The sequence below is a fragment of the Prunus mume genome, linkage group LG5, assembly GCF_029339155.1.
Source record: "Prunus mume cultivar Tortuosa linkage group LG5, ASM2933915v1, whole genome shotgun sequence".
In the NCBI taxonomy this organism is placed as follows: domain Eukaryota; kingdom Viridiplantae; phylum Streptophyta; class Magnoliopsida; order Rosales; family Rosaceae; genus Prunus; species Prunus mume.
The window spans coordinates 16039879-16064363 of NC_142702.1; the positions used below are offsets into that span (position 1 = coordinate 16039879).

The window sequence follows — 24485 nt, forward strand, 5'->3', positions numbered from 1 at the left end:
TTTGAACAAATTAATTTTAAACCATAACAATTAATAAATTTGAAAATATTGATATAAATAAAAGGAACTATCTAACCGATATTAATTTGAAAGTTAAATTGGAAAAAATTCAACCACTACCACCAACGAGTTTATCTCAAAACATATATCATTAAGTTTTATTTATTTTTCTAAAGGAAAAAGCAGGAAACCTACGCTTTATTGCCAAATTCTCTTCAAATATGCCCAGATGCCCACATGCATATTGTATGGATTAAATCTCCATCCTAATGATTTGCAGACAAAAGGAAACAAGCCCAAATGAGAGAAAAAGCAACACAAACCATACGTGGTTGAAAGTTTCCACTAAGCAATAACTAAACAAATAATGTTACCTTTTTCTTTGGGGACTTTAATTCACAACCCAACTTTGTGGAAACCACTTGTCTAACAAAACTTTCCTCCAAAATTCCAGTTTTATCCCTCTTGTTGAAGCTTCCCCCCCTTATCTCCATGGATTGACATGAACGTTTGAAGAACATGATGAAGGGTAATTTTCCCACTAAATAATTTGAGGGTTGAAGATGTTTTCTTTTATACTGTTTATACCATATTTGACCAAACAACTAGAAGTAACTCTAAGTAAGGCAAAGAGTCTCTCATTACAAGAAGTGAGGACTCCCCCTCACCTATAAAAGGAGACCACTCTCCACTTAGAAAGGGATCCCCGAGGCTAGGCTTGATCTTTAGTCACAGGCTTCTCCCTTCTTCTCTTCATCCATCATACTTCATCACTAAGTTAGACTCAAGCTTGTCCGTCCATTTTTTAGGATCAACAATTTGGCGCCGTCTGTTAGAATTGACACAAAAGGCTTCTGTTGTTCTCCCATTCTTCAATGCCCTTCGGCACCCCTACAATCAGCATCACCTAACTTACCGTTCGACAGCTCAGTAGTAGCTCGAGAGTTAAGCTATATCCCTAATCATAGTCCGTAAATGGGGCTCTAAAATGGGTAGATAGAGCCCCATGTAGAGCTCCAGTGGAATATTTCGGACTCTTAAGGTATCTTTTCACAATGGAGGCTATATATTTGGGGATATATATATATACACACACACACACAAGATCACACATACAATCTCCTTCTATTGAGGGATCTCTCAAATAATTTATTTGAAGGACACCCTTTAAGGTCCTCTACAAAAAAAATTTCAACGATCCAAACCATCTATTTTTCACCTCTTCATTCAGAGATCATCCTTATAAAAAATCATGCAAATTGAAAATCATCAAGACATCTAATAATTGAGACAAACAAAATCAATGAATACGGTGCTTCAAGAAAGTATTTACATTTCAAATATTTAATTGAGTGGTCAAATGATATCTGATTCAAATGATTTTTTTGTAGAGATGATCTTTGAATGAATATCTATAAAATAGATGGTTTGGATTAGTAAAATATATATGTAATGTTTACTTGCAAATTTTTATTGTTGTTAACTTATTTTGTTTTAATGCATATTTATGTTATGTTAGTTTTTTTAATTTATTATTATGAACATTTCTACTAAAAGAATAGAAATTCGGACTCCAAAAATAATATTTTAGCTAGAGCTAGGCATCTGTATCGGATATACCGAAATCGTACTAATACTGTGTCACATCTGTTTGGGCCTAAATTAAATGCACACACCCAACACGGAGAAAGCCCGAATAAAAGCTACATGACTCAAGCGTTTGGGCTTTTGCAAACGGAAGGCAAAGCCCAAAATCCAGATAGGCCAGCCCAAGACTCATCAAAATGTGGCAAGAAAACTTGGGCCCCAAAGAAAAGCGATTACCTTTAGGCTCTACAAATTAGAATGGGCCCAGATGATTAAAAGAAAAAAAAGGAAGAGACATGTTTTCAGAACCCACGTGACTACCAAAATGGAAAAGTCAACAAAGTCAACTGAGTTGATTGAGAATTAATTAAAGCAGGTCAATGGCAAAAGGACTTCTTTGAATTTCTGCTACCAGAAGATCAAAATCCTTCTTATATATTCAAAAATATTGATTCCACTCCAAGAAGGCACCATCCTTTCTAGAGATACACATGCCATATTTTCAAAAAAAGAGATAAGCAGGAGGACAAAGAGTTATTCATCTGAAATCAAACTAACCATCACGGTTGAAATCTCACAAGGGGCTATTAAAGTGGGAAAAGGAATTAGGCTTCTTTTTTTTAAAAAACTGGGAAGTGATCTCAAAGATTGATTGATAAAAGCCTATCTGACATAATTAAATTAAATCCTTCCCTCTCTTGTATCTCTTTGCAGATCTTTGAAAAGATTTGCCGCCCATTATTAAAAGAAACACCCTACTCCAGAAAAACATTTCTTATAAATACGAGAAGGAGTGAACAGGGCCAAAGGACAATCAATCCAACACTCAAGTCATTAATCAAACAAACAACTCAAAATCAACCAGAAGCTCACTTGAATTCCAAGTGAAAACCAGCTTTAGATCAGAATTCTCAAGGTTCAGACTTAGAAAATAAGTCATTCAAAACGAGATTTCTCTCGTTACAAATTTGGTTCAGCAAAAAACCAAGACAGTAGAGCTTGAGCTTTTCCCAAACATGAAAACCTCAACAAATTTTACAGATGCATCTCTAGCCCATCAAGTCCTCGAGAACAGCCATACGCCCTTACAGACTAAAAGCCACAGTTCTACCCACTGAAGCCTCACAAAAGCTTGAAGTGTATTAAAGCTCGCCAAAATTAACCTTTGGTATCGATCTATAGCTGAAGCTTAGCAGGTTGTTAACAGTCCCCAAATTTGTATATTTCCAAATCCGGCCCGAATCAGAACCCTCTATCCAGGCAGAAATGGAGTTCCAAATGTCCTTTCTTCTTTCTAGCTTGGATATTTATATTTATAGTTTTGTAAAAGGCAGTTCTGCCTAAGACAACTTAAATTCCATCAACCATTCTGGCCAGAACAACCTCTTTATACTGAGATAAATTGTTAAAGTCCTCACTAGTCTGAGGCAAGAAAAGAACTTACTTGGGAGATATTCCTCACCTAAATTCACAATCGTTTGTTTATAGAAATCAGTAACTTGGGGCGCAAGTTATCTATTCTAGAATAAGTCTGCTAGAATCTTCATTGCTAGCGTGGCACGCTCATACACCAAAGAAAGCTGACTTGCTGACCAGCCAATAGTTCACAAGGTAGTGGGGAACTTTGCCATTCCACCACAGGAGTGATCACAAAACGGGTGAACAACATCGTACATTTCATACCGTTTGATTTGGCCACGGGCTTAATACGATATCATACCGCATCAGTATCACCCTTATATGACATGGAGTGGTACTGTATATTACACACCGTTTGCCACCGTACCATACCGAATAGTAAAAAAAACACAAATATTATGTGAATTTTTCATTCTCTACTCGATCTCTCACACCCATACAGACTTTCTCGAACTCTCCTCCCACTCCCAACTAGCTCTCTATCTATCTATCTATCTATCTATCTATCTATCTATCTCTTTCTTTCTCTCTCTCTCTCTCTCTCTCTCTCTCTCTCTCTCTCTCTCTCTCAAACTCTCGATCGCCCTCGATCGATCGAAAAACCAAACCCTTCTTCTCATCTGGATCTCTGTCTTTGTCTCACTCTCTCACCTGGATCTCCGTCTCTATCTCACTCTCTCACTCTCTCGATCTCTGTCTCACTCAATCTCTTGAATTTGATCTTTGTCTCACTTGATTAAATCAATCTTGAAGCCTTAAACTTTCGACTCGATCTCTCTCTGTGTCACTCTCTCACTCTCTCTCTCTGTGTCTTTGAAACCCCAAATTGACAAATTGTCGATCTCTTGATCTCTCTTTGTCTTTGAAGCCGCAAATTGACGAATTGTTGAACTCTCTCTCTATCTGGAAAGCCCCAAATCGACGAAGCCTCCCTATCGCTTTTTGTGTATGGAACTGGAAACCCTAAATCGAAGACTCAAACTCAAATTGGTTGTTTATGTCTGGTACCGAAAATGGTACTGTTTCATACCAATACGATCTGTATCACAAAACTATAACCCCACCACCGTATCGTCCTGTATCGGTTATAATTTCCAGATCCGAGACCAAGATCACCTTGCCACCATACCGTACCAAACCGTGCCCAGCCCTAATTTATCTACCTATGACTTTTGTAAGTTATGATGATAGCTGAATATTGGTTCGATTCATTATGGGCTTCCATCACTTTCTTATCTCTTTTTGACAGAACTTATGATGATAGTTGGATATATGTCCAATTCATCATGGGCTTTCTACATTTCTCATATACTTTTGTCAGAAAGTTATAATGATAGATGGAGTTAGTCTAATTCATTATAATATTCTATCCGTATTCATCTGATAAGATTATCTTACCAAAATCGTTGTCACAATCGCTGGATCAAATTCTCTCATCTCAATCTCAGCCGTAGATATTTTGCATGTTTCCTCTACAAATGTTAAGGTCTCAAAGTCAAAGCACAAACAATCATCCCATTTTCAGAAGACAGTGCCTCTCAACACAACCATCACAATCTCACAGTTAGTTATCTTAATCTCTTTCTGTCAGGCCTAACAGTTCTTGTAAGTTGTAACAACTCATGTATTGCTTAATTAACACTGTTGTATGGATCATCCATAAAGAAATAAAAATTGTTTCTCTCTTTTCACTTGATTATGACACTAACTAGTTGGTTTTACCAATGAAAACTTAAACTACAGGGATTAAAATAGCTTAACCAATTTTTATTATTTTTATTTTTTATAAGAAAGAACATTCTAGTCTTTGACAACAAGATGAAAATGGGAGGGAAAAGACGTTGTAAGTTCAATTCAAATTTGACAGTCCCGTTCTCTTGGACTACATGAGTTCAAGAGATTTATAGTCACCCACCCTTGGATTGTGGTCCAAGAGATTTATACTCACCCACCCTTGGATTGTTCATAAAAAAACTAGTTTAAACATTTATTTTCTTTTACTTTTACTTTTAATTTAATTTAAACAAAAAAACATTTTAAAAAAAAGTTAATCACAGTAAAACACATTCTAAGCCCAAAATCTCTAAACATGTTTTTCTATTGGAACCCTCCAGTTTTCTGGAAAATTCGATTTCGGTGTTGTTGGAAGTTTGATTGGTGGATTATGGGAACAAGGAAAAAAGATTGAGCATTATTATTATTATTATATATTACTTCCCTGCAAGCTTTTATTTTTCTCCGGCTGACGATATAATTTGTTCATCACCCTTCAAACTTGCAATCCCATCCAAATGTGGTGAAGAGGGTTGAAAGCTCTAAATGGGGGCGAAGGTGAAGGCATAAGTAAAGGCCATGGCTTTTCTTATGCTGAACAAGATCGAAAGCAAAGAGGCCTTGTTGGGGCCATTTTTGTGGGCGATGAGGGCTTTGTTGAAGGTTGTTGTAGAATCTGGAACTATGATATGCGCAACAGAGGGCCAAGGAGAGAAATGTCATCGACTCTGCTATTCTTATGTGAAATTGTTGCTTTGTTGAATTGGATTGAGGAGAATCCTAACTTCGTGTTTTGTTGCGCAAGTTGGCTTCGACTTGGGCCCCACATATATTCCGCTTGGATTGGAGAGTTGGGCAGAATTTGGTGAAGGTTTTTGGAGAAGGTTTTTGGAAGCTATAATCATAAAATTTGGGTTTGGTCCTCATGATTGGAGATGGTCTAAGTAACTTAATATGTATCGAGGACCACGTCTTCCAAAATTACGCAAAGCCCAAGCCATCTCAACACACAACCTAGACATGATTCCCTCCACTGTGCTATTTAATGGATGTGATGCGGGGATTAGGTTTCGATTTGGGTTCATTTGTCTCCTATGCAATTTGGGAATTAGGTTTCAATATGGGGATTAGTTTTGGAATAAGGGTTGATTTTGGAATAATTGATGGCCACGTGGATACTGGTCAGGAAAATTATCAAAACACGAGCTCATAAGAGATGCCGAAAATGCCCTTTAAAGGGTATAGTGCAATCAGATTTGCTATTAATTAATGAATTGCCGGTCCATCTGTCTTTCTGCGTATGGTTTATTGGATTCAGATTTGCTACATTTTTTAAATTCTTCTTCACAAATTTGACATGAAATTCCACCATAATCTCTGATTAGAGGAGTTTCTTCTTTCTTGTTGTTGAATCAATTTGTCTCATTGTTCTTGAATTAATGCCTTCTTGTTTTAGTCTTTAACTTTTAGGGTAAATCGTTTTATTAGTCCTTGAATTTAGACCCGATTTGCATTTGAGTCTCCCAGCTGATAACGATAGTTAGCTCGCGGAATAAGTTGTGCTCAGCTGACAAGCCCTTCTTGAAGGCTGATGATGCAATTTGGTCATTACATCCTACAATGTTTGCCTTTTCTGCTTTGAACCTTTTGATGTAATCTCGAAGGGATTCATCGGACTTCTTATGTAGATTAAACAAGTGGCTAGGGTTCTTCTTGATCGTCCAGTAAGATGTGTATTCTTTGGTGAAGATGTAAGCTAGCTCCTTGAAGCTGCTGATCGACACAGACGGTAGGGTGTGAAACCAATCCCGGCAGCTCCTCGCAAAGTCATGATAAACACTTTGCACATCAGCGCGTTGTTAGCCTTGTAGATAATCATAACACTTTTGAAGTGTTTCAGATGGCTCTCGGGATCGGAATCCCCTTTGAAGTGAGTGAACGAAGGTGTTAAGAATAGCTTCGGGGGAGCAGCCTACTCGATTTCAGTGGTGAATGGTGTGGAGTTTGCTTGGTCCACTTTCCTGCGCAGGGCATCTTCGAAACCTTATCCGATCTTTAAATCTCGAAGCCGGTTGTTCACAAGCTTCTCGACATCCTCTGCGCACATGGCTTGTCAGTCATGTGGGTGAGCTTCACGATTTGGGTGACGCTGATTGACTTCCTCATTGGCTCGTAAGGGTTGACCTTCTTGGTTATCCTGCCTGTGGGGCAAATTTGTAGATTGAGCTTGCAAGGATTCCTCTACAGCTTGTCGTCGTGAGTCGGTTCTCGATAGGGTTGGTGAGCCTCGGTCGTTACGCTCGTCATGCAATTGTTCACGAACTCGTGCTTCTAATAGGCCCAGCCTAGAATGGATACTTCCTTGTAGGCCCAAGCGAGCATGTGTATTGGATTATAGGCCCAACCTTTCGTGCACATTGGTCCTTGGACTTAACCTCGAACGGATCGTCGACCGACTCAGAGTACGGCTTAAAAATTATGCATTTCTTCAGACGATCTCGTTATCTCCTTGCTGTTGTCTTTGTTCGACCAGTCCGGGATCTCTCAAAATGCTCGCCGTTATGCTCGTGGATCCTTCTCTCCTTGTCATGGGATCCAAGGCTGGGGCTTTGATTCAAGTTGATATGCCTGAGTAATTGGCCAATTAGATTATTTTGGTCGTTGGCCCTCCATGTGAGTTGATCGAATCGTGAGTTAAGGCCTACTTGACTGAGCGGGTCGGGAAGAGAGGTGTGGATCGGGCCCAATGGCATATGGGTTAGGGCTTCATTAGATGTGTACATGGGTGCATACGTCAAGTGTGCTTGCAAAGGAGGGAGCGAATGGATTTTCTCCAAGATCGGGGAATGGCCTGAGAAGGCGTTGAGGTAGCCAAGAATGGTGGCACCGTCATAGGTGGCGGCGTTGGCGCCTAGCCCTTGTTGTTGCAGGACGGAGGAGGCCACAGAGCAGTGGCTTGGTGCGGCCTCAAGTGGTGTGGCAATTCCAGCCGCTATTTGGTGGTTCACGGAGGTGATTTGCGGCTGCAAGGAGCTGGCCTCATAGTTTGGTGGCTGCCCAATTGCTACAGCAGCTGTTTGGAGCAGCAAAACTGTCTTAAAGGCCATTTCCGGTGGCTGCAAGGTTGTAATGGCTGTGAAGCTACTAGAGGTGGTTGTATGGCATGGGCAGCCACGAGGGGTTGCTGGAACTCGCTAGCAGCCATGGGAGGCTCCTACTGGAACTCGCCGAGGAGCTGCTGGAACGCACTGGCAGCCATGGGAGGCTGCTGAAACTTGTCCGAGACTGCTGGAACGTGCAGGCAGCCATAGGAGGCTGCTGCAAGTCACTGGCAGCCACTGTCCCGTGCGATTGCAGTGAGGTTTCCACCATAAAACCATGAGACGGCCTTGTCATGGTGGTGTTGATTGAAACAAAGTGTGGAAAATAGATTTGGAGCATGCTTTGAGTATTATTTTGCGCTCTCAATCAAAACACCAATTTGTGGGAGTGATTTTCATCCCTTAGAATATTCGATCAATAGATTCCCCGTTCTCCTTCCTCAAACTCTTTCTCCCTGCAAAATCAATTGGAGTAAAAGGACCACACCCGGGGGATGTTAGCCAAAGGCCCTTTGATGCCTAAGTTAGTTCGATTGATTCATAGAGAAAGAATTGCTAAAAAAGGGTACAGAGATGTATGTATGGTGTGAACTGGCGACCGGAGCCGTGTGTGGTGACCGGAGCCTTGTATAAGAGAGAGAGAGAGAGAGAGAGAGAGAGAGAGAGAGAGAGAGAGAGAGAGAGGAGGCGGCAATGAGGGGAATTTCTGCAGTAATTTGAGAGCTTAGAATGGCTTACTTCATGCCTTGCATAACTTCATATTTATAGAGCCTTGGAGGGCTAGGGTTTGGGTAAAAATAATCCTTATTGGGAAAGGAATTATTTTTCCTAATTTTGGGATATTTAAATCAATTAGGGATTTGATGAGGATACATCAAATCCCTAATTCAAGGCAAGAATCCCCAAATCAAATAATCCCCAAATAGAAGGAAATATTTGACCTAGGGTTTTGCTAAAATTTAGTTCCCACAACTACCATACCAGGATACGTGACAAAGGATGATGCCCATGACTATGCCTAAGGTGACTTCCTACAAGGATAAGGTGGACAAGCAAAGCAAAAAGGAGAGCAAGGTCACCAACTCCAGATTAGAGTTCATCTACCACACTCTGTCCTTTGTTAACTTTCTTGTATGTTTGCACTTTATTCAAGCCCTTCATCCTCAGTTTAGGATATACATTTATTAATTTGACTGTTTTGTCTAATGTTCTTATGTTAGATGAAATGAAGTTCTCCACTCAAAAGTTTGTGGTAACCTACATGGTCCTTTCTTTATTTCTTCATTGGTTATTGTGTGTCTTTATTTCATAGGACTTGGTCTAAATGTTGTTTCGTACAAAGAAACAACAAAAAATATCCTTATATTCGTTCGTAATATGTAAATACTACAGCGTTTACATAAGAAATGGAAACAAAAATGAACGTAAATAAGAGACAAGTGAAGTAAACAATTCAGCATTTGCTCAACAGAAAACTTTATTCACAAATCAATTGCAAAAACTCGAACCTTGTTGCTTCTCTCGTTTTCATACGTCCAAGAACTTCTGTTTATCTACAGCCGCCAACAATATATGCCTTCCAAACCATATACGTGATGTTGCTAGTTAGCTGTATACAGTTCCTCTAAGCTTATATGCTTTGCCGGCTTGTGGCTTCTGAATAAGAACAAGAAGAAGAAAACAGAGAAATGACATAGAAAAATTCATCCCACCGACTAACTGTAGAAGCGATAGAAACATATCAGCTCCTAGAAATGCATATTAATACCATGCTAGCTAGTTAGTGAGATGAACCAAAAACCATATACAAAACTGTTAGAGTTTTGAATAGGTTGAGAGAGAAGAAAGAATGCAGAGATAAAAGAGAGAGCAGAGAATGAATCAATTCGTATGAATTTTCTATTGCACTGTTCTGTATTATTTTTAAATGAGCACACTATATGTGAGCTATATGTCTAGCTGGATACAATTACATCACTTTGTATCTCAGCCCTTCATCTATAACTGCTTAATAAAAACATTACACGTGGCTTATAAGCCTTTTTACTACTAAAGCCTAACACCAGTCATTTTGATTGACTAAGAGAATACACCATTAGCTGACCAGGCTTAATTCCATTTCCTATCAGCTCACTACTTACATTTCAACACTCCCCTTTAAGTTGTGAGCTGATTTCACACCAAGCTTCTCTCTAAGATAGCTAAACCGATCCTTGGCCAAAGCCTTTGTAAAAATATCTGCTAGCTGCTCATTCGAAGGACAATAGATCAAATCCACAGTTCCATCTTGCAAAGCATCTTTAATAAAATGATACCTCCGATCAATATGCTTGGTTTTGATGGAAAACAGGATTCCTTGTAATGGCAATAGCTGAAATGTTGTCACAGTGGAGAGGTGTAGCTTCTGTTTGAAGTTCTCCAAAGTTTTCTAGGACAAATCTCAACCAAATTGCTTGTGTTGTTGCTTCAGAGACACTGATGTATTCAGCTTCTGCAATAGAGAGTGCAACACAATTTTGCTTGACTGAGGCCCAAGCAAACACTCCACTCCCAAAAGAAAAAGTGTATCCAGATGTGCTCTTGCTATCATCCATTGAGCCACTCCAATCGCTGTCGCAATAGCCAATTAGAACTGCCCCTTTTCCTTTCACATACTCCAGACCATAATCCAAGGTTCCTTTTGCATATCTAAGGACACGTTTTGCTGTTCCAAGGTGTTTGCTAGTGGGACAATGCATAAACCTTGCAAGCAGACTAGCTGCAAACATAATGTCGGGTCTAGTAGCTGTGAGATACAGCAGACTCCCAACAATCCTTCTATATTGCTCTTCACTTGCCAAACCACTCCCATCATCCTTACTTAGTTTCTCCGAGGTAACTAGTGGAATAGACACCGGTTTACACTCACTCAAACCAAATCTGTTTAACAAAGTTGTTGCGTATTTCTTCTGATGAATGAATATGCTTGCTGGTGTTTGAATGACTCCCATTCCTAAGAAGTGATGCAAGAGCCCCAAATCAGTCATTTCATATTTCTCCTTCATGTCCTTCTTGAAGTCTTCTAACATCTCTTGATCATTTCCAGTGTAGACAATATCATCTACATAAATGGATACTATCAATATGCTTGCTTCACCTCTTGCTTTGACATAAAGAGTAGCTTCACTTTGGCTCTTTGTGAAACCACACTCAGCAAAATAACCATCAATTTCACTATACCAAGCTCTTGGCGCTTGTTTCAATCCATAGAGAGCTTTGTGCAGCTTGTAAACCTTGCTTTCACTCCCCTTCATCACAAATCCCTCCGGCTGATCTACATACACTTCTTCCTCTAAGACACCATTTAGAAAAGCTGACTTAACATCTAATTGGTACAGCTGCCAACTCTTCTGTGCAGCTAGTGCAATTAGAGTTCGGATTGTGTCTAATCTAGCCACAGGTGCAAACGTTTCATTGTAGTCCACCCCTGGTTTCTGAGAGTATCCTTTAGCTACTAACCTTGCCTTATTTTTCTGAACTGAACCATCCAGATTTAGCTTAGTTTTAAACACCCATTTAACCCCAATCACTGGTTTATCCATAGGCCTGTCAACAAGCTCCCATGTATCATTCTTTTCTATCATGTTCAACTCATCTTTCATTGCCTTCATCCATGACTCATCCTTCACAGCTTCTTCAAACTTCTCAGGCTCCATTGTGCACAGATTGCATTGTGCCAAAATGTCATCCAACTTCCTCCATTTCAAAGGAGTGTGATCAAAGTTCTGAGTGTCTTCTAATCTGCTGCTTGCCTTGCTTGATCCTCCATAAGAAACTGAGTCTAAAGGTATGAAACCAGAATTTCTATTTCCTGCAGGTGTCTCAAACATTTCCACTAGAGTATTCCTAGGCTGCACTTCTTCATTCACCATTATCACAAAATTTTCAGTTGTTTCCTTCCAATTCCAGGTTGCTCCTTCATCAAAAACAATATCTCTTGACAATATAAGTTTTCTAGTGGCAGGGTCAAACACTCTATAACCCTTCTCACATGTTGCATATCCAACAAACACTCCCCTTGTGCTTTTGGCATCCAACTTCTGTCTACTTTCTTCTGGTTTATGCACAAAACACACACTGCCAAATACCTTCAAATGAGCAACACCTGGTTTTCTTGTACTATACGCTTCAAAAGGAGTCTTGTCTCTAAGAGCCTTGGTAGGACACCTGTTCAGAATGTACACTGCAGTGTGTACAGCTTCTGCCCATAAGTAATAAGGCAGCCCCTTCTCATGAAGCATAGCCTTAGCCATCTCCACCACTGTCCTATTCTTCCTTTCTACCACTCCATTCTGCTGGGGTGTGTAAGCCATGGTGAACTGTCTTTGAATTCCTCCATCTTCACACAGTTTATTGAATTCACAAGATGTGAACTCACCCCCTCTATCACTTCGAACACATTTCACTTTGTAACTACTCTGCAACTCCACCATAGACTTGAATTTTTGAAAACAATTTAGTGCATCCGACTTGTATCTCAAGAAGTAGACCCAAGTCATCCTTGTAAAATCGTCTATGAGCAACATAAAATATTTATTACCTGCCAGGGACTCAGTTTGCATTGGTCCACACAAGTCCATGTGAATTAGCTCAAGGGGTGTACTTGCCCTCCATGCTTGGTTCTTAGGAAACCATTCTCTATGTTGTTTCCCAAACTGACAGCCTTCACAGACTCCATCTACAGCTTCCAGATGTGGCAGACCATGCACCATCTCCTTTTCCTTGAGCTGGTTCAGCCCTTTTAAATGCAAATGCCCCATTCTCTTGTGCCAAATCCAGGTAAAGTGAGACACACCAGCTCTTAATGCAACATAGGCATTTGAAGACAAAGACAATGGATAACATCTATTCTTTCTCATTTCCACCTTCATAATAAGGTTTTCCAGTGAAGCATCATCAAAAATACTGCACATATTGCTTCCAAACACCAAATGGTAACCATGTTCATCCATTTGACCCACACTTAACAAGTTCTCTCTCAAACCAAGCAGATACATGACCTCCTTGATAAACTTTGTACCAGAGTTTGTGTCAAGCACTAAAGTGCCCATGCCAGCTATGCTTACAAGCTCCCCTGTTGGCATTTGTACTTTGCCTGTGACACTTGGATTTATGTCAATTAACAGCTCCTTGTTCCCAGTCATATGATTACTACAGCCACTGTCTACATACCATTCTCCATTTGCACTCTTCTCTGAAATTGCACAATTAGCAAAAAACGGATATCCTTTTACTTCTACTTGACTTGCATTGTTTGGTTTCTGCACTCCTTTGTTTGCAGTACAATCTCTAGCCCAATGTCCAAATCTATCACACTTATAGCACTTAGATTGGCCCTTATATCTACATTCCCCAAAATGGAATTTCGAGCAAACTTTGCATTGAGGCTTCACTCCATCTTGATGCACATATTGTGATCCATTTGAGGTCTGTGCAGCACCAGACTTGTTGTGGCTTCTGCCTAGACTCCCATGGTTTGTTATTCAACTTCCAATTTTTCTGAGACTTAGCAGAACCAGTTTGAAAGCCGTTCTTATTCTGCCCTTTTGTTTCAACTGAGAAAGAACCAAATGCCTTCTCAGCTATATCTACATTATGCACATCAAACCGCTGCTCTTGACTCTTCAATATTGCAATAACCTCCTGCAGTTCAATAGTCTCCAAACTCTTTGTATTTTCAATCACCAAGCAGATAGGATCATATACTCTACTAAGACTGATTAACACCTTTTGAACCAGCCTCTCGTTTGATAACACTTCTCCAAACGTTTTTATTTGATTTATCAGTTCATTTAATCGAGTAAGGTATGCAGTTAATTGTTCACCTTCACGCATTCTCATATACTCAAATTCTCGTCTGAGATTCTGAAGTTTCACTGACCTGACTTGATCCCCACCGTGATATTCACCATGAAGCAAATTCCACGCCATCTTGGCTGAGTCAGCGTTGGCAATCCGAGGGAAGATCTGGTCAGAAACTGCGTTTTGATGATGCCCAGAGCCTTCGCCCTCATGAGCACAGATCATCTCGATCGGTTCTTCGTCCGATGCCTCTTCACCGCTTTCTTCTTCTTCGAATCAGGAGTTGGAATCCCCTTTTCTACCAGACTCCATAGCCCAAGCGATTTGAAAATCGTTGTCATCTTAATCCTCCAGTAACTCGTAGTTCTCACCAGAGAAAAGTGGAGTTCTCACCTCCGAGCCTGCCACCTGCACATCCTTTGGTCCGAATCAATTGATCTCTCTTCTCGATGCTAACGCCTCGCAACCTTCACAGAGCTTCGTGAGCTTGATTGAGCTCAGTGCCTTCACAGATTACGCCCAGATCTAAATGATCCAACCTGGCTCTGAGGCCATGTTAGAGTTTTGAATAGGTTGAGAGAGAAGAAAGAATGCAGAGATAAAAGAGAGAGCAGAGAATGAATCAATTCGTATGAATTTTCTATCGCACTGTTCTGTATTATTTTTAAATGAGCACACTATATGTGAGCTATATGTCTAGCTGGATACAATTACATCACTTTGTATCTCAGCCCTTCATCTATAACTGCTTAATAAAAACATTACACGTGGCTTATAAGCCTTTTTACTACTAAAGCCTAACACCACTCATTTTGATTGACTAAGAGAATACACCATTAGCTGACCAGGCTTAATTCCATTTCCTATCAGCTCACTACTTACATTTCAACAAAAACTAGCAGCATTATATACCATTCCAATTATCCACAATGGCTGCTATGACATTTATTCAATTAGTGATGATATTTGCATTTGCTCTGCCAACCTTCAAAAGGGCAGTAGCAAGTGATCCTGATATCATTTCTGACTTTATAGTCCCACCGAATTTCAACGGCACAATTGATGGATCGTTTTTCACTTTCACTGGATTTCGTGGAATTTTCGATCAAGCTCCCGAAACTTTTAAGGGATCGAAAGCAAGCCTAGTTGAGTTCCCTGCCCTTACTGGCCGGAGTGTGTCATATGCAGTGCTTCAGTTTCCTCCAAACACACTATTCCCACCTCACACCCGCCCAGACGCGACTGGACTTTTGTTCCTTGTTGATGGTACCTTGGAAGTAGGCCTAATCGACACAAAAAACAATCTATACACTCAAAAGCTTCAAAGTGGAAATCTGTTTATTTTTCCCAAGGGATTAGTTCATTATCAGTATAATTCAGACCCTCAAAGACCAGCCACAGCCATTGCAGCATTCGGAAGTTCAAGTGCTAGAGCAGTTACAGTGCCGCCGGCTATTTTTACCATGGGCATTGATGATGCCATTCTTGCCAAATCATTCAAGACTGATGTTGGTACCATAGAGAAGATCAAGGCTGGCTTCACCAACTAGCTCCAAATTGAGAAAATAAATATTTAATTAAATTACTTGCTGATGTTTCTACTTGTTTTGTCTGGTTGATGTATGCAGCTTTTCCCTTTAATTCTATTTTTTAATAAAGTACTTCTACTGCTCTTTCAAAAACATTTGGATCTTTTGTCCAGTCTTTTGACTCTGAAATTATAAAACAATAACCTGAATTGTATAATAATTGAACCACAAGATCAGTCCTTTTCTACTTTCATCTGGTATACCGTATATGTACGAAGACATAAGATTTTGGGTACTCTAAGAAAAATGCTGCAAAATAAATATGCTACCGGATTAATTAGGATGCTCAAAACACAATGTTAAGTTGTTAATATTAGCGGACATGCTAAAGTTCAAAACCAATGCATGAATTTCTATTTTTTTTCACAGGTTTGTCCTAATAAACTAAAGCATCATCAAAACTTTGTTTTTAAATTTAGATATATATATATATAGAAATGTAGAAGTTATAGAGCATCCGAACCCAAAACATCTTTTTTTTTTGTCTAGAATAGCTAAGCTAGCATATGCTCTATGCATAGAGCCTTAAGTCCGCTGAAATCTTTCTGAATGCATGGCCACCAGCTGTATACTAGAATATACCCTGATATTGTTGCTGCAAAATAACCATCCTAAGCCTTTTTATGATATGTTCAACCCAGCATGGCGGTTGTGGCATATTCTACTGTACACAGTACATATTTGCTGTCTACATACACAGATATAAGAGCTTTGCATGCAGAAGAGAGAGAAAGGAGAGTCTTGAAAAAACTCCTCTCATTTCATAAGTCGAAAAACTTCAGATAATTATAAACCCTAACCGGATTTTCTACCTGGCTATCTGTAGCTAGCTGCCATGTCAGACTATGCCTTTCAATCCATATATATCCTCAGAAGTTCAGTCAAATTAATTAAGTTGATGTTCTATTGAGCAATTTACAGCTCCAATAAGCATATATCTATTGCCGGCTTGTGGCTACCAGGCCAAATAAGAAGAAAACAGGGAAATGGAAAGACACAGACAACAATAGAAACTGATCAGCTCCTACATATTAACCCTATACCAAGTTATACAATCCCAGATTGTTGGTCTTCATAACCATTTTTAAAAGTTATCTAAAATGGCTGCTATGAGATTTGTTCAATTAGTGATAATATTAGTCAATGTTTTCAAAGGCGAGGCGTATAAGCGAGGCGTTTTTAGTAGTGCTATGCAAGGCGTAAGCCTTGAAGCATAGAGGCGTAAGCCTTTTGAACATTAAGTTATTTTAATAAGAAAAATTTATGAATAATACAATACGATTAAATTGTACAACTAATTCTTATTCAACCATAACAATCTTTTAAATATAATTAAATATAAGTACTAATTGTCATTCAAAACATAATAATCAATCCCAAAACATAAAATATTTATTCAATATATATTTATTCAAAATGAAGAGAATTCTTGAAATTGATGGAGTTATCTGGTAAGGGTAGAAATTAGGGTTGTACTACACAATATATATATAGTCCATGTGTTAATATATTAATTTAGAGAAAGAAAGGAAAAAAAAAAAAAAAGGTAAGTACAAAAGCTACAGCCGGTTGGAGTTAGGAAAGAATAAGAAAGATCTTAATTCTTGCCTATTACAATAAAGGTTGTTTTTAAAACGATATTAAGAAAGATACAGCCGGTTGGACTTAAGAAAGATATTAATTTTTATTTTTCAACACCCTCCAAGTGAAACGACGTCGTTTCACTATAAGATTGTTTTTAAAACACTGCAACCAAAACGACGTCGTTTCATTACAAACCTAAAAAAAAAAAAAATCGAGTCGTCTTCCTCGCGAGGTTGTCTTCCTTGCAGAAAATTTGCAGACTTTCAATTTCTTCCAGATCGAGTCGTTTCCAGATCTGCAACGCCTTCTCATGCCTTGCTCCGCCTTCTCACGCCTTGCAACGCCTTCCCAGCACTAAACGTGCAACTTGCGAAACAGCCGACCGCTTGGGGCGTTTTCCTCCCGCCGCACCGGAGCGCGCGCGAAGGCATGCCTTTGAAAACACTGATATTAGTACATTGCCCTTACCCACATCCAAAATGGCCCTAGCAAGTGTTCCTAACCTAACATAATTTCTGACTTTGTAGTCCCACCGAATTCCAACGGAACAATTTATGGAACCTTCTTCACATTCATTGGATTCCCTGGAATTTTCAATCAAGCTCCCAAAACGTTCAAGGCATCGAAAGCAAGCCTAGTTGAGTTCCCTGGCCTTAGTGGACAGAGTGAGTCATATATATGCAGTGCTTCAATTTCCTCCAAACACATTGTTCCCACCTCACACTCGCCGGGACGCAACTGGACTTTTGTTCCTTGTTGATGGTTCTTTGGAAGTTGGCCTAATTGACATGAAACACAATCTGTACACTCAAAAGCTTCAAACTGGAGATCTGTTTATATTTCCCAAGGGATTAGTTCATTATCAGTATAATTCAGATCCTCAATTGCCAGCCACAGCCATTGCAGCATTCGGAAGTGCAAGTGCTAGAGCAGTTACAGTGCCACCAAACTGTTTTTACCACTGGAATTGATGATGTGATCTTGGCCAAATCATTTAAGCTAGATGTTGGTACCATCGAGAAGATCAAGGCTGGCCTCACCACTGGCTTTCTAATTAATGGTTTTGATGATTTTCTTTCCAATTGTGCAAAATTTGGTTTGATTGCTTTTGGTTTGTTGTATCCTGTTGTTTACCTGTTTTAGTTTGGGGAGCTTTAGTAATACACTCAAATAGGAGCTGAAATTATAAAAAACCATGAATTTCAATTTAGAAACATACCAAAAGACCATTTATTACATATGAAATGAGTGTTGAAGTTACTATAAATTACATATCTGCCATAGATTAACTTAAAACAAGCCCAACACAAAAAAAACTCAAAAAAGCCCAAAACAAGCCCAGCAAGCCAGAAGTACATTGTTAATACCATGTCATAAATGTATACCATTCCATAGAAGTACATTATTAATACCATTCCATAGAAAAAACATTGTTATACCCTTTCATAGAAGTACATTGTTTATACTATGTCATAGAACTATCTTGTTATTACTATGTCATAGAACCATCTTGAGTCCTTTCCAAAGGCATAAACTTTCCCAGCATCACTAATCAACATTTTCCTGCCAGCCCCAGCAGCTGCTTGAACAATTCGAATGCCTTTCAGAGATCTGCAATGAACGGAGTTCCATTAACTTTTCTTTTAAGTCAACTAATAGTTCTCTTTCCTTTTTCTTGCATTTTACAGAATAAGGTCTAATGAGTGATCAAGAATTGGGAACCTGATTTGCCGAGGTTGCCATTCCTCTTTAGTGGTTCCATGTCCAAGCTGTCCTGAGTTGTTAGAGCCAAATGAATAGACAGCTCCTTTTGAAGTTACAGCACTGTGACCCAGCCTGCTATTGCCTGTGATTTCTCCCTTCTGAAACATGCCTCTCCAGTCAACAAGAACTTCAGATTTTCATGAAACCCCCAAATCTTTGCTTCAATTCTTGACGTTGCTCTGCTGTCATTGGCTTAAATATACCTCTCTTTTGGCACATGTCCAGAGCAGCATGCTCTGATATGGACAATTCAAAGTCAGGAGCAAAGTTTGCAGGTTGCTTGAAAAATGAGCATGTTGCATGCAACACACACATCCAAAATCAAACCAGCAGCATTATCAATTCTAAGATTTAAAACACCGATACATTACCAAACTTTAGAGCAACAGGTCACTTGCCTCTAGCTTTGCAAGGTCTTGAGGATCCAAATTGCATGCAGTAAGGACATGAAGGACAATGGAGGGGTTGGCAGCTAAAGGGAATTCTCCGGGGATGGAGGTCCTAAAGCAATGGCATTGCCGCCTTTCGAATGTTGGTATAAGAGTGGCAACAACAATAGTGGTCATTGGCTCGTCAGGAATGTTATGGGATTGTATAGTTGGGGTTTCGTTCGCTGTGGCATCCATTGGCACTGCCAAAATTCGCAATGGCCAAGCTTTGCAAAGAAGAAATTCTAAATTGCTGAAAATTATGAAATATTGATACAACACTTACCACATTACTCCTCAATTATCTAGCATTATAGCATCTAAAGTTTTAAAACGAACACATTCTTGCTAATTTTATTCATAGATAATCTATGCAGGGGTATCTACCTTGACAAATATGTTATTGATCAACAGACTTCAAGTCTCAAACCTACAAATAAAAAAACATACCTAAAAAAACTCTTTATATGACACCAACTACAAGAACCAATAATGCAACAAGTTATGTCAAATCAACATGTCATAAGAAATAGTGTCAAAGCAACAGAACATAAGGCATGTACTAGACTTGAGGATTCAAAATCGTTTACAACAAAAGACCAAACATCAGCAAAATTAGAACTAGAGAAATTCACAACCCGACCATTTTTATCATAGTTCAACCAAAGCCAAAACTGCAAATTTTCAAACTATCCAAATGAAAAGGGGTTAACAAAGAAACCCAAAACCTTAAAACAGTATTTAAAAAAAAATGAGGTACACTAAAGATGGAAAACTTTGAGAAGAATAATACTAGTAATAGCAAGATACCTCTATAAGGAAAAAAGAAAAAGAAAAAAGTGCACTGTTAATACTATGTCATAGAACAATCTTCCAAATAAAAATCACATTCTGCATATTATAAACTTCAAGTGCACAGCTATATATAGAGAAAAATATAGAGCATGCTTTGTTACTGAAAATATGTTAATACTATGGCATAGACGTACACTGTTAATACTACGTCATAGAAATCAACTCAGTTGCAGGGTATGAACAATATAACAACTGTGCATACCACTTACTGGAAGTTAACAACTACATCATTTCATTTGCATAATAGGTAAGATAAAAGTGTACAACTCCATTCCATTCAAAATCAATACTCAAACAAGAAGAAGAAGTTGCATTTGAATCAACAAACAAACCCTAATTGGACAATACTATAAAAAACCATGAATATGGAACTCAAACCTGATTAAACTTTGAAAGTTGATCAACAACATTATTTCCAACCAGTGCCTCTCCAACAAACAAGATAAGATCTGGATTGTTAAGATTGATTAGCATTGACAGTGCCTTCATTAACAGTTCATTATTCTGAAAGGCATAATACAATATATTTTCACATTAAAAATATATATACACAACAGCAAAACCAGGCTAGATAACTTAAAGGTCTCAACCCGTTGAAAAAGTAATTTAACAAGCAAACAACATTATTATCCTTCTGTAATAGCAAAAGCAATGGTAAGACTGAAACAAAAATTGCTAACTAACAGTAGCTTAGCATGTACATAAAAACAGTAAATGTTTATGTAGATGCTCAACCATTCTGCTAAGAACTAGAAACACAGTACTAGCATTACAAATCATATTAGAACTAACACAAATAAGCAAGCAAGTAATTTTCAGATTTTTTTAAAATCAATTTATTTATTGCAATTTGTAAACGAAATGCAAAACTAAGGAAAAAACCCGTAGACATATTCAAATCAATCACAAAATCGCAAAGAAACTGCTCAACGAGCTTCGAAATTCGGTGATAATCAAACCGGATCATACTAATATGATTCACATGACCTTGAAATGGTCTCTTCGTTCTTCTTAAGCTCATCCTTGTGAGCCTACTCTTAGATCTGGTGCAGCACGTGGCCATGAGCGTCTGGATAAAATTATGGCTAAGAAGCTATGGGCGTGGATGAGGTATCTCCTTCAACCTTTTCCTGCTTGTGAATCAAACGAAAGCTTGAGAAAATGACTCCGTTGAGGCCAGTTGAGGATTGAAAATTTGAAATGGAGAAGAGAAAGTGAAAGTGAAAGAAGGGACGAGGAAGACGACGAACCTAAGTCTTAGAAGAAGAACCGATCGATAAGAGCGTTGCCTAGAGCACCGAAAGGATTGGCAGAAGAAGATGAGCTAGGAGCTGCACATGCTACTCCACGAGTCATCAGCTCATGCACGCCATGGTCGATGCTCTTCTTCTTCTTCTTATTCCTCTTCAATCTACAACATAGTTTGTTATTAAATAAAAGATTATAAAATAAAATAAAAAATTTAAGTCGGCTGTTTCTCAAAATTGCACCCAAAAGGGCAAAACTGTAATACAATATAATTGTTGAATTGAAAAAATCGATAGTTGTCGATTTTTGGGTTTATTTTGGGTGTGTTTATATGCATTAAATAGTATAGGGTTAATATTAATTCATCACAAATCTTAATATATTAATTGGTATGATAATTAAGTTAAGTGCTTCTCAACGTGTATATATATATATATAACGTTTTGTTAATTGGGGGATATGAGAGAGAACTTACGAGAAGTTACAAGGATGATGAAGAAGAAAACAAGACCAAAGAACTTCCTAAGAGAATAACAACTTGACGCACTGTAAATTCAAAGACACAATAAAATAAAATAAAGTTAATAAAATATATGCTAAATACACATGACAATTCCTTTTTTTTTTTCCTTCCTCCGAGATCATGTCCCTTAATATATGCTCCAGTCTCAAATTCAACTTTTCTTTGTCAAACTTCACGGTACTGGAATCTCAGATTCCATGACAGAAGACTACTGGTTCTTCTAAATATCTTCCAGTCTATTATTTGAATTTGTTTTACAACCAACTCACTTCAATTCCAATTCGTTTTGTTTTTTGGGGCCAATTCCATTGAATTTGGACCAACAATTTCCATAATTTGTGGCATTGTATCTTGCTGAGAATAATTTGAATGGTACTATTCCACTCTATTTGCAACATGCAAAACTTGATAGTCCTTTCTCTGAGAAGTATCGAGTTATCAGGAGAATTTCCTTGAGCATAAAATCTAACTATAGATGTTGCATACAACAATCTCTAAGGTAAACAATGATAATTAAGTTTTGGTTCTTCTATTTTTATGGTAAATGGTTCCCGAGGTTCGCGAAATTATCACATTTCTTCTTTAATGTTTTTTTATGTGACATTAATGGTCCTTAAGATTGCTCTATATTAGATACATATGTATAGAAGTTGAGTATATTAAGTGGTGTAATACTAAACACATGTACACATACCAAGACTTATATATAGACTAGTGACCTTAAAGATATATATATATGTACTAGCTAGAAGCCTTGAATAACAACAACCCATTCAAAACAAAACAAGAAAAACAGAAGGAAAAAATAAACCACAAATAACTTATCTGATCGCTAATGGATGCTATGGAGACCCTCAAAGTCTTCACGGCATATGTATTAATTCTCAAAGCTACTGGTCACCAAAGACTTATATTTGGATATCCAAGATTTCCATATCTAAAAGAGTATATAGCCCAGTGGATGTAAGTCGTTGTCCAAGGAGGGAGCCACTGAATGAGAGCATGCTTTGGCACCATGCACAAAACAAAAATTGTGAGACTCTTGATTGATATATAGGAGCTTTTATGTGCTTAAATTTGTCACGTGGAGACTAGACTAGAGAACCCCCTATCTCGCATTGTTTGAAATTTCAGAGTGGAACAACATTTGATGTAATAACACCATTTGGCATTTGGCATTTGATTTAATTTTTCTACTACATGTTTCACTTAGCTTTAAAAAATGAAAATAAAACTGAAAACCCATTTGTGTCGAAATAGCATAAATAAAAGGGAATATTTGGGCATAATATAGTAGCAGCATCATGAGTATTAAAGAAAACATTGTGGCTGTGTCAAGAGAAATGAAGAATATAAATTTATAATCATGATACGATACATTGTGGCACTAATTCCATGTACCTGATTGGACTTGCAACCTTGCAAAATAGGTTGAGGACTTGGACCGTTGATATGGTTTTGATTTTTACACGCGCTATCGCAGCCTTGTATAAATGCATGATCGAGTTCACTTATTGTGTGCTTATCTTCATCAAATTGAGAAAACTTGATTCCAAAAAAAATGAAAATCCATCACCTCATCAATATTTCTCACTATTTGCTCCTTTCGTTGTGCTTATTGGGTATTGGACTTGCAACCAGTACTGATGTGAAAGCGAAATCAATAAGCATTGAGGAAGAAAGGAAAGCACTTGTGAGCTTCAGACAAGATCTTACTGATCCATCTGGTAGGCTTTCTTCTTGGGTGGGTCATGATTGCTGCCGCTGGGAAGGGATTTCATGCAACAACTGCACCGGTCATGTTTCCCAGATTGATCTCCGCAATCCATATCCATATGTCTGGTATGATGAAGAGTGGGACGAGTTGGCTTATAACAAGTCTTGCTTGGGGGTAAGATAAATTCTTCTTTGCTTAGCTTGAAACACTTGCATTACATGGACTTAAGTTTGAATAATTTTGAAGGGAAACAACTCTGAGGTATCTCAATATCTCCTTTGCAGAGTTTGTAGGAGAGATTCCCCCTTCTCTTGGTAACTTATCATATTGAACTATCTGGATTTCAGGTGATTATTCTTATCCACTGAAAAGACATTCCAAACTTGAATTGGCTTTCTCATCTCTCTTCCCTAAAATACCTCAATCTCAATGGAATGGATCTTCATAGCAACACAAATTGGCCGCATGTTGTTAACATGCTTCCTTCCTTACTGGAGTTACACTTTTCTATTGTGGATTAGTAAGCCATCCACTATCTCTACAGAGGATTAACTTCACCTCACTTTCGGTCCTTGATCTTTCAGCTAATGATTTCAATACTTCTTCATTTCCACAAAGTCTGGGACAACTCTCCGAGCTAATTGATCTCTATCTGTCTGGGAATTCTTGGGAAGGCAATATAACGGAAGCCCATTTCATTAATCTCACCAACTTGAAAAGTCTTTCAATAGGAAACTATTTCGATGACATACAAAAGCCCATGTCCCTCGTTTTCAACATGTCTTATGATTGGTTTCCTCCTTTCAAGCTACACAATATTGGGATTAGAAACTGTAAAGTAGGTCCTTGTTTTGGGGTATGGTTTCATTGTCAGACTGAACTGGCAGATGTCACCCTTAGGAGAATTGGAATATCAGATTCTATACTAGAGGAATGATTGTTGAAGCTATCTTCCCAACTCGTATACCTAGATTTATCTCACAACCAATTCCGAGGAAGGCTTTCATCCAACCAATTGATGAGATTTCTGAAGTTACGTTCATTAAATTTGGATCA

The 24485-nt window shown here is 38.4% G+C and overlaps 1 protein-coding gene and 2 pseudogenes across 1 annotated transcript; all 3 read left to right on the forward strand.

The window, feature by feature from the left end:
* Window positions 1-14650: 14650 nt before the first annotated feature.
* Window positions 14651-15271, forward strand: LOC103331433 (putative germin-like protein 9-2). The gene has a single exon (XM_008234056.2). It carries the CDS (start codon window positions 14651-14653, stop codon window positions 15269-15271), a length of 621 nt encoding a protein of 206 aa, XP_008232278.2.
* Window positions 15272-17402: 2131 nt separating this feature from the next.
* Window positions 17403-18037, forward strand: LOC103331434 (putative germin-like protein 9-2; annotated as a pseudogene).
* A 5226-nt stretch (window positions 18038-23263) lies between these two features.
* On the forward strand, window positions 23264-24366 carry LOC148917127 (receptor-like protein EIX2; annotated as a pseudogene).
* The last annotated feature ends 119 nt before the right edge of the window (window positions 24367-24485 follow it).

Excerpts from the sequence above, each read along its gene's own strand:
- LOC103331433 (XM_008234056.2), top strand. The coding sequence starts at position 14,651 with ATGGCTGCTATGACATTTATTCAATTAGTGATGATATTTGCATTTGCT.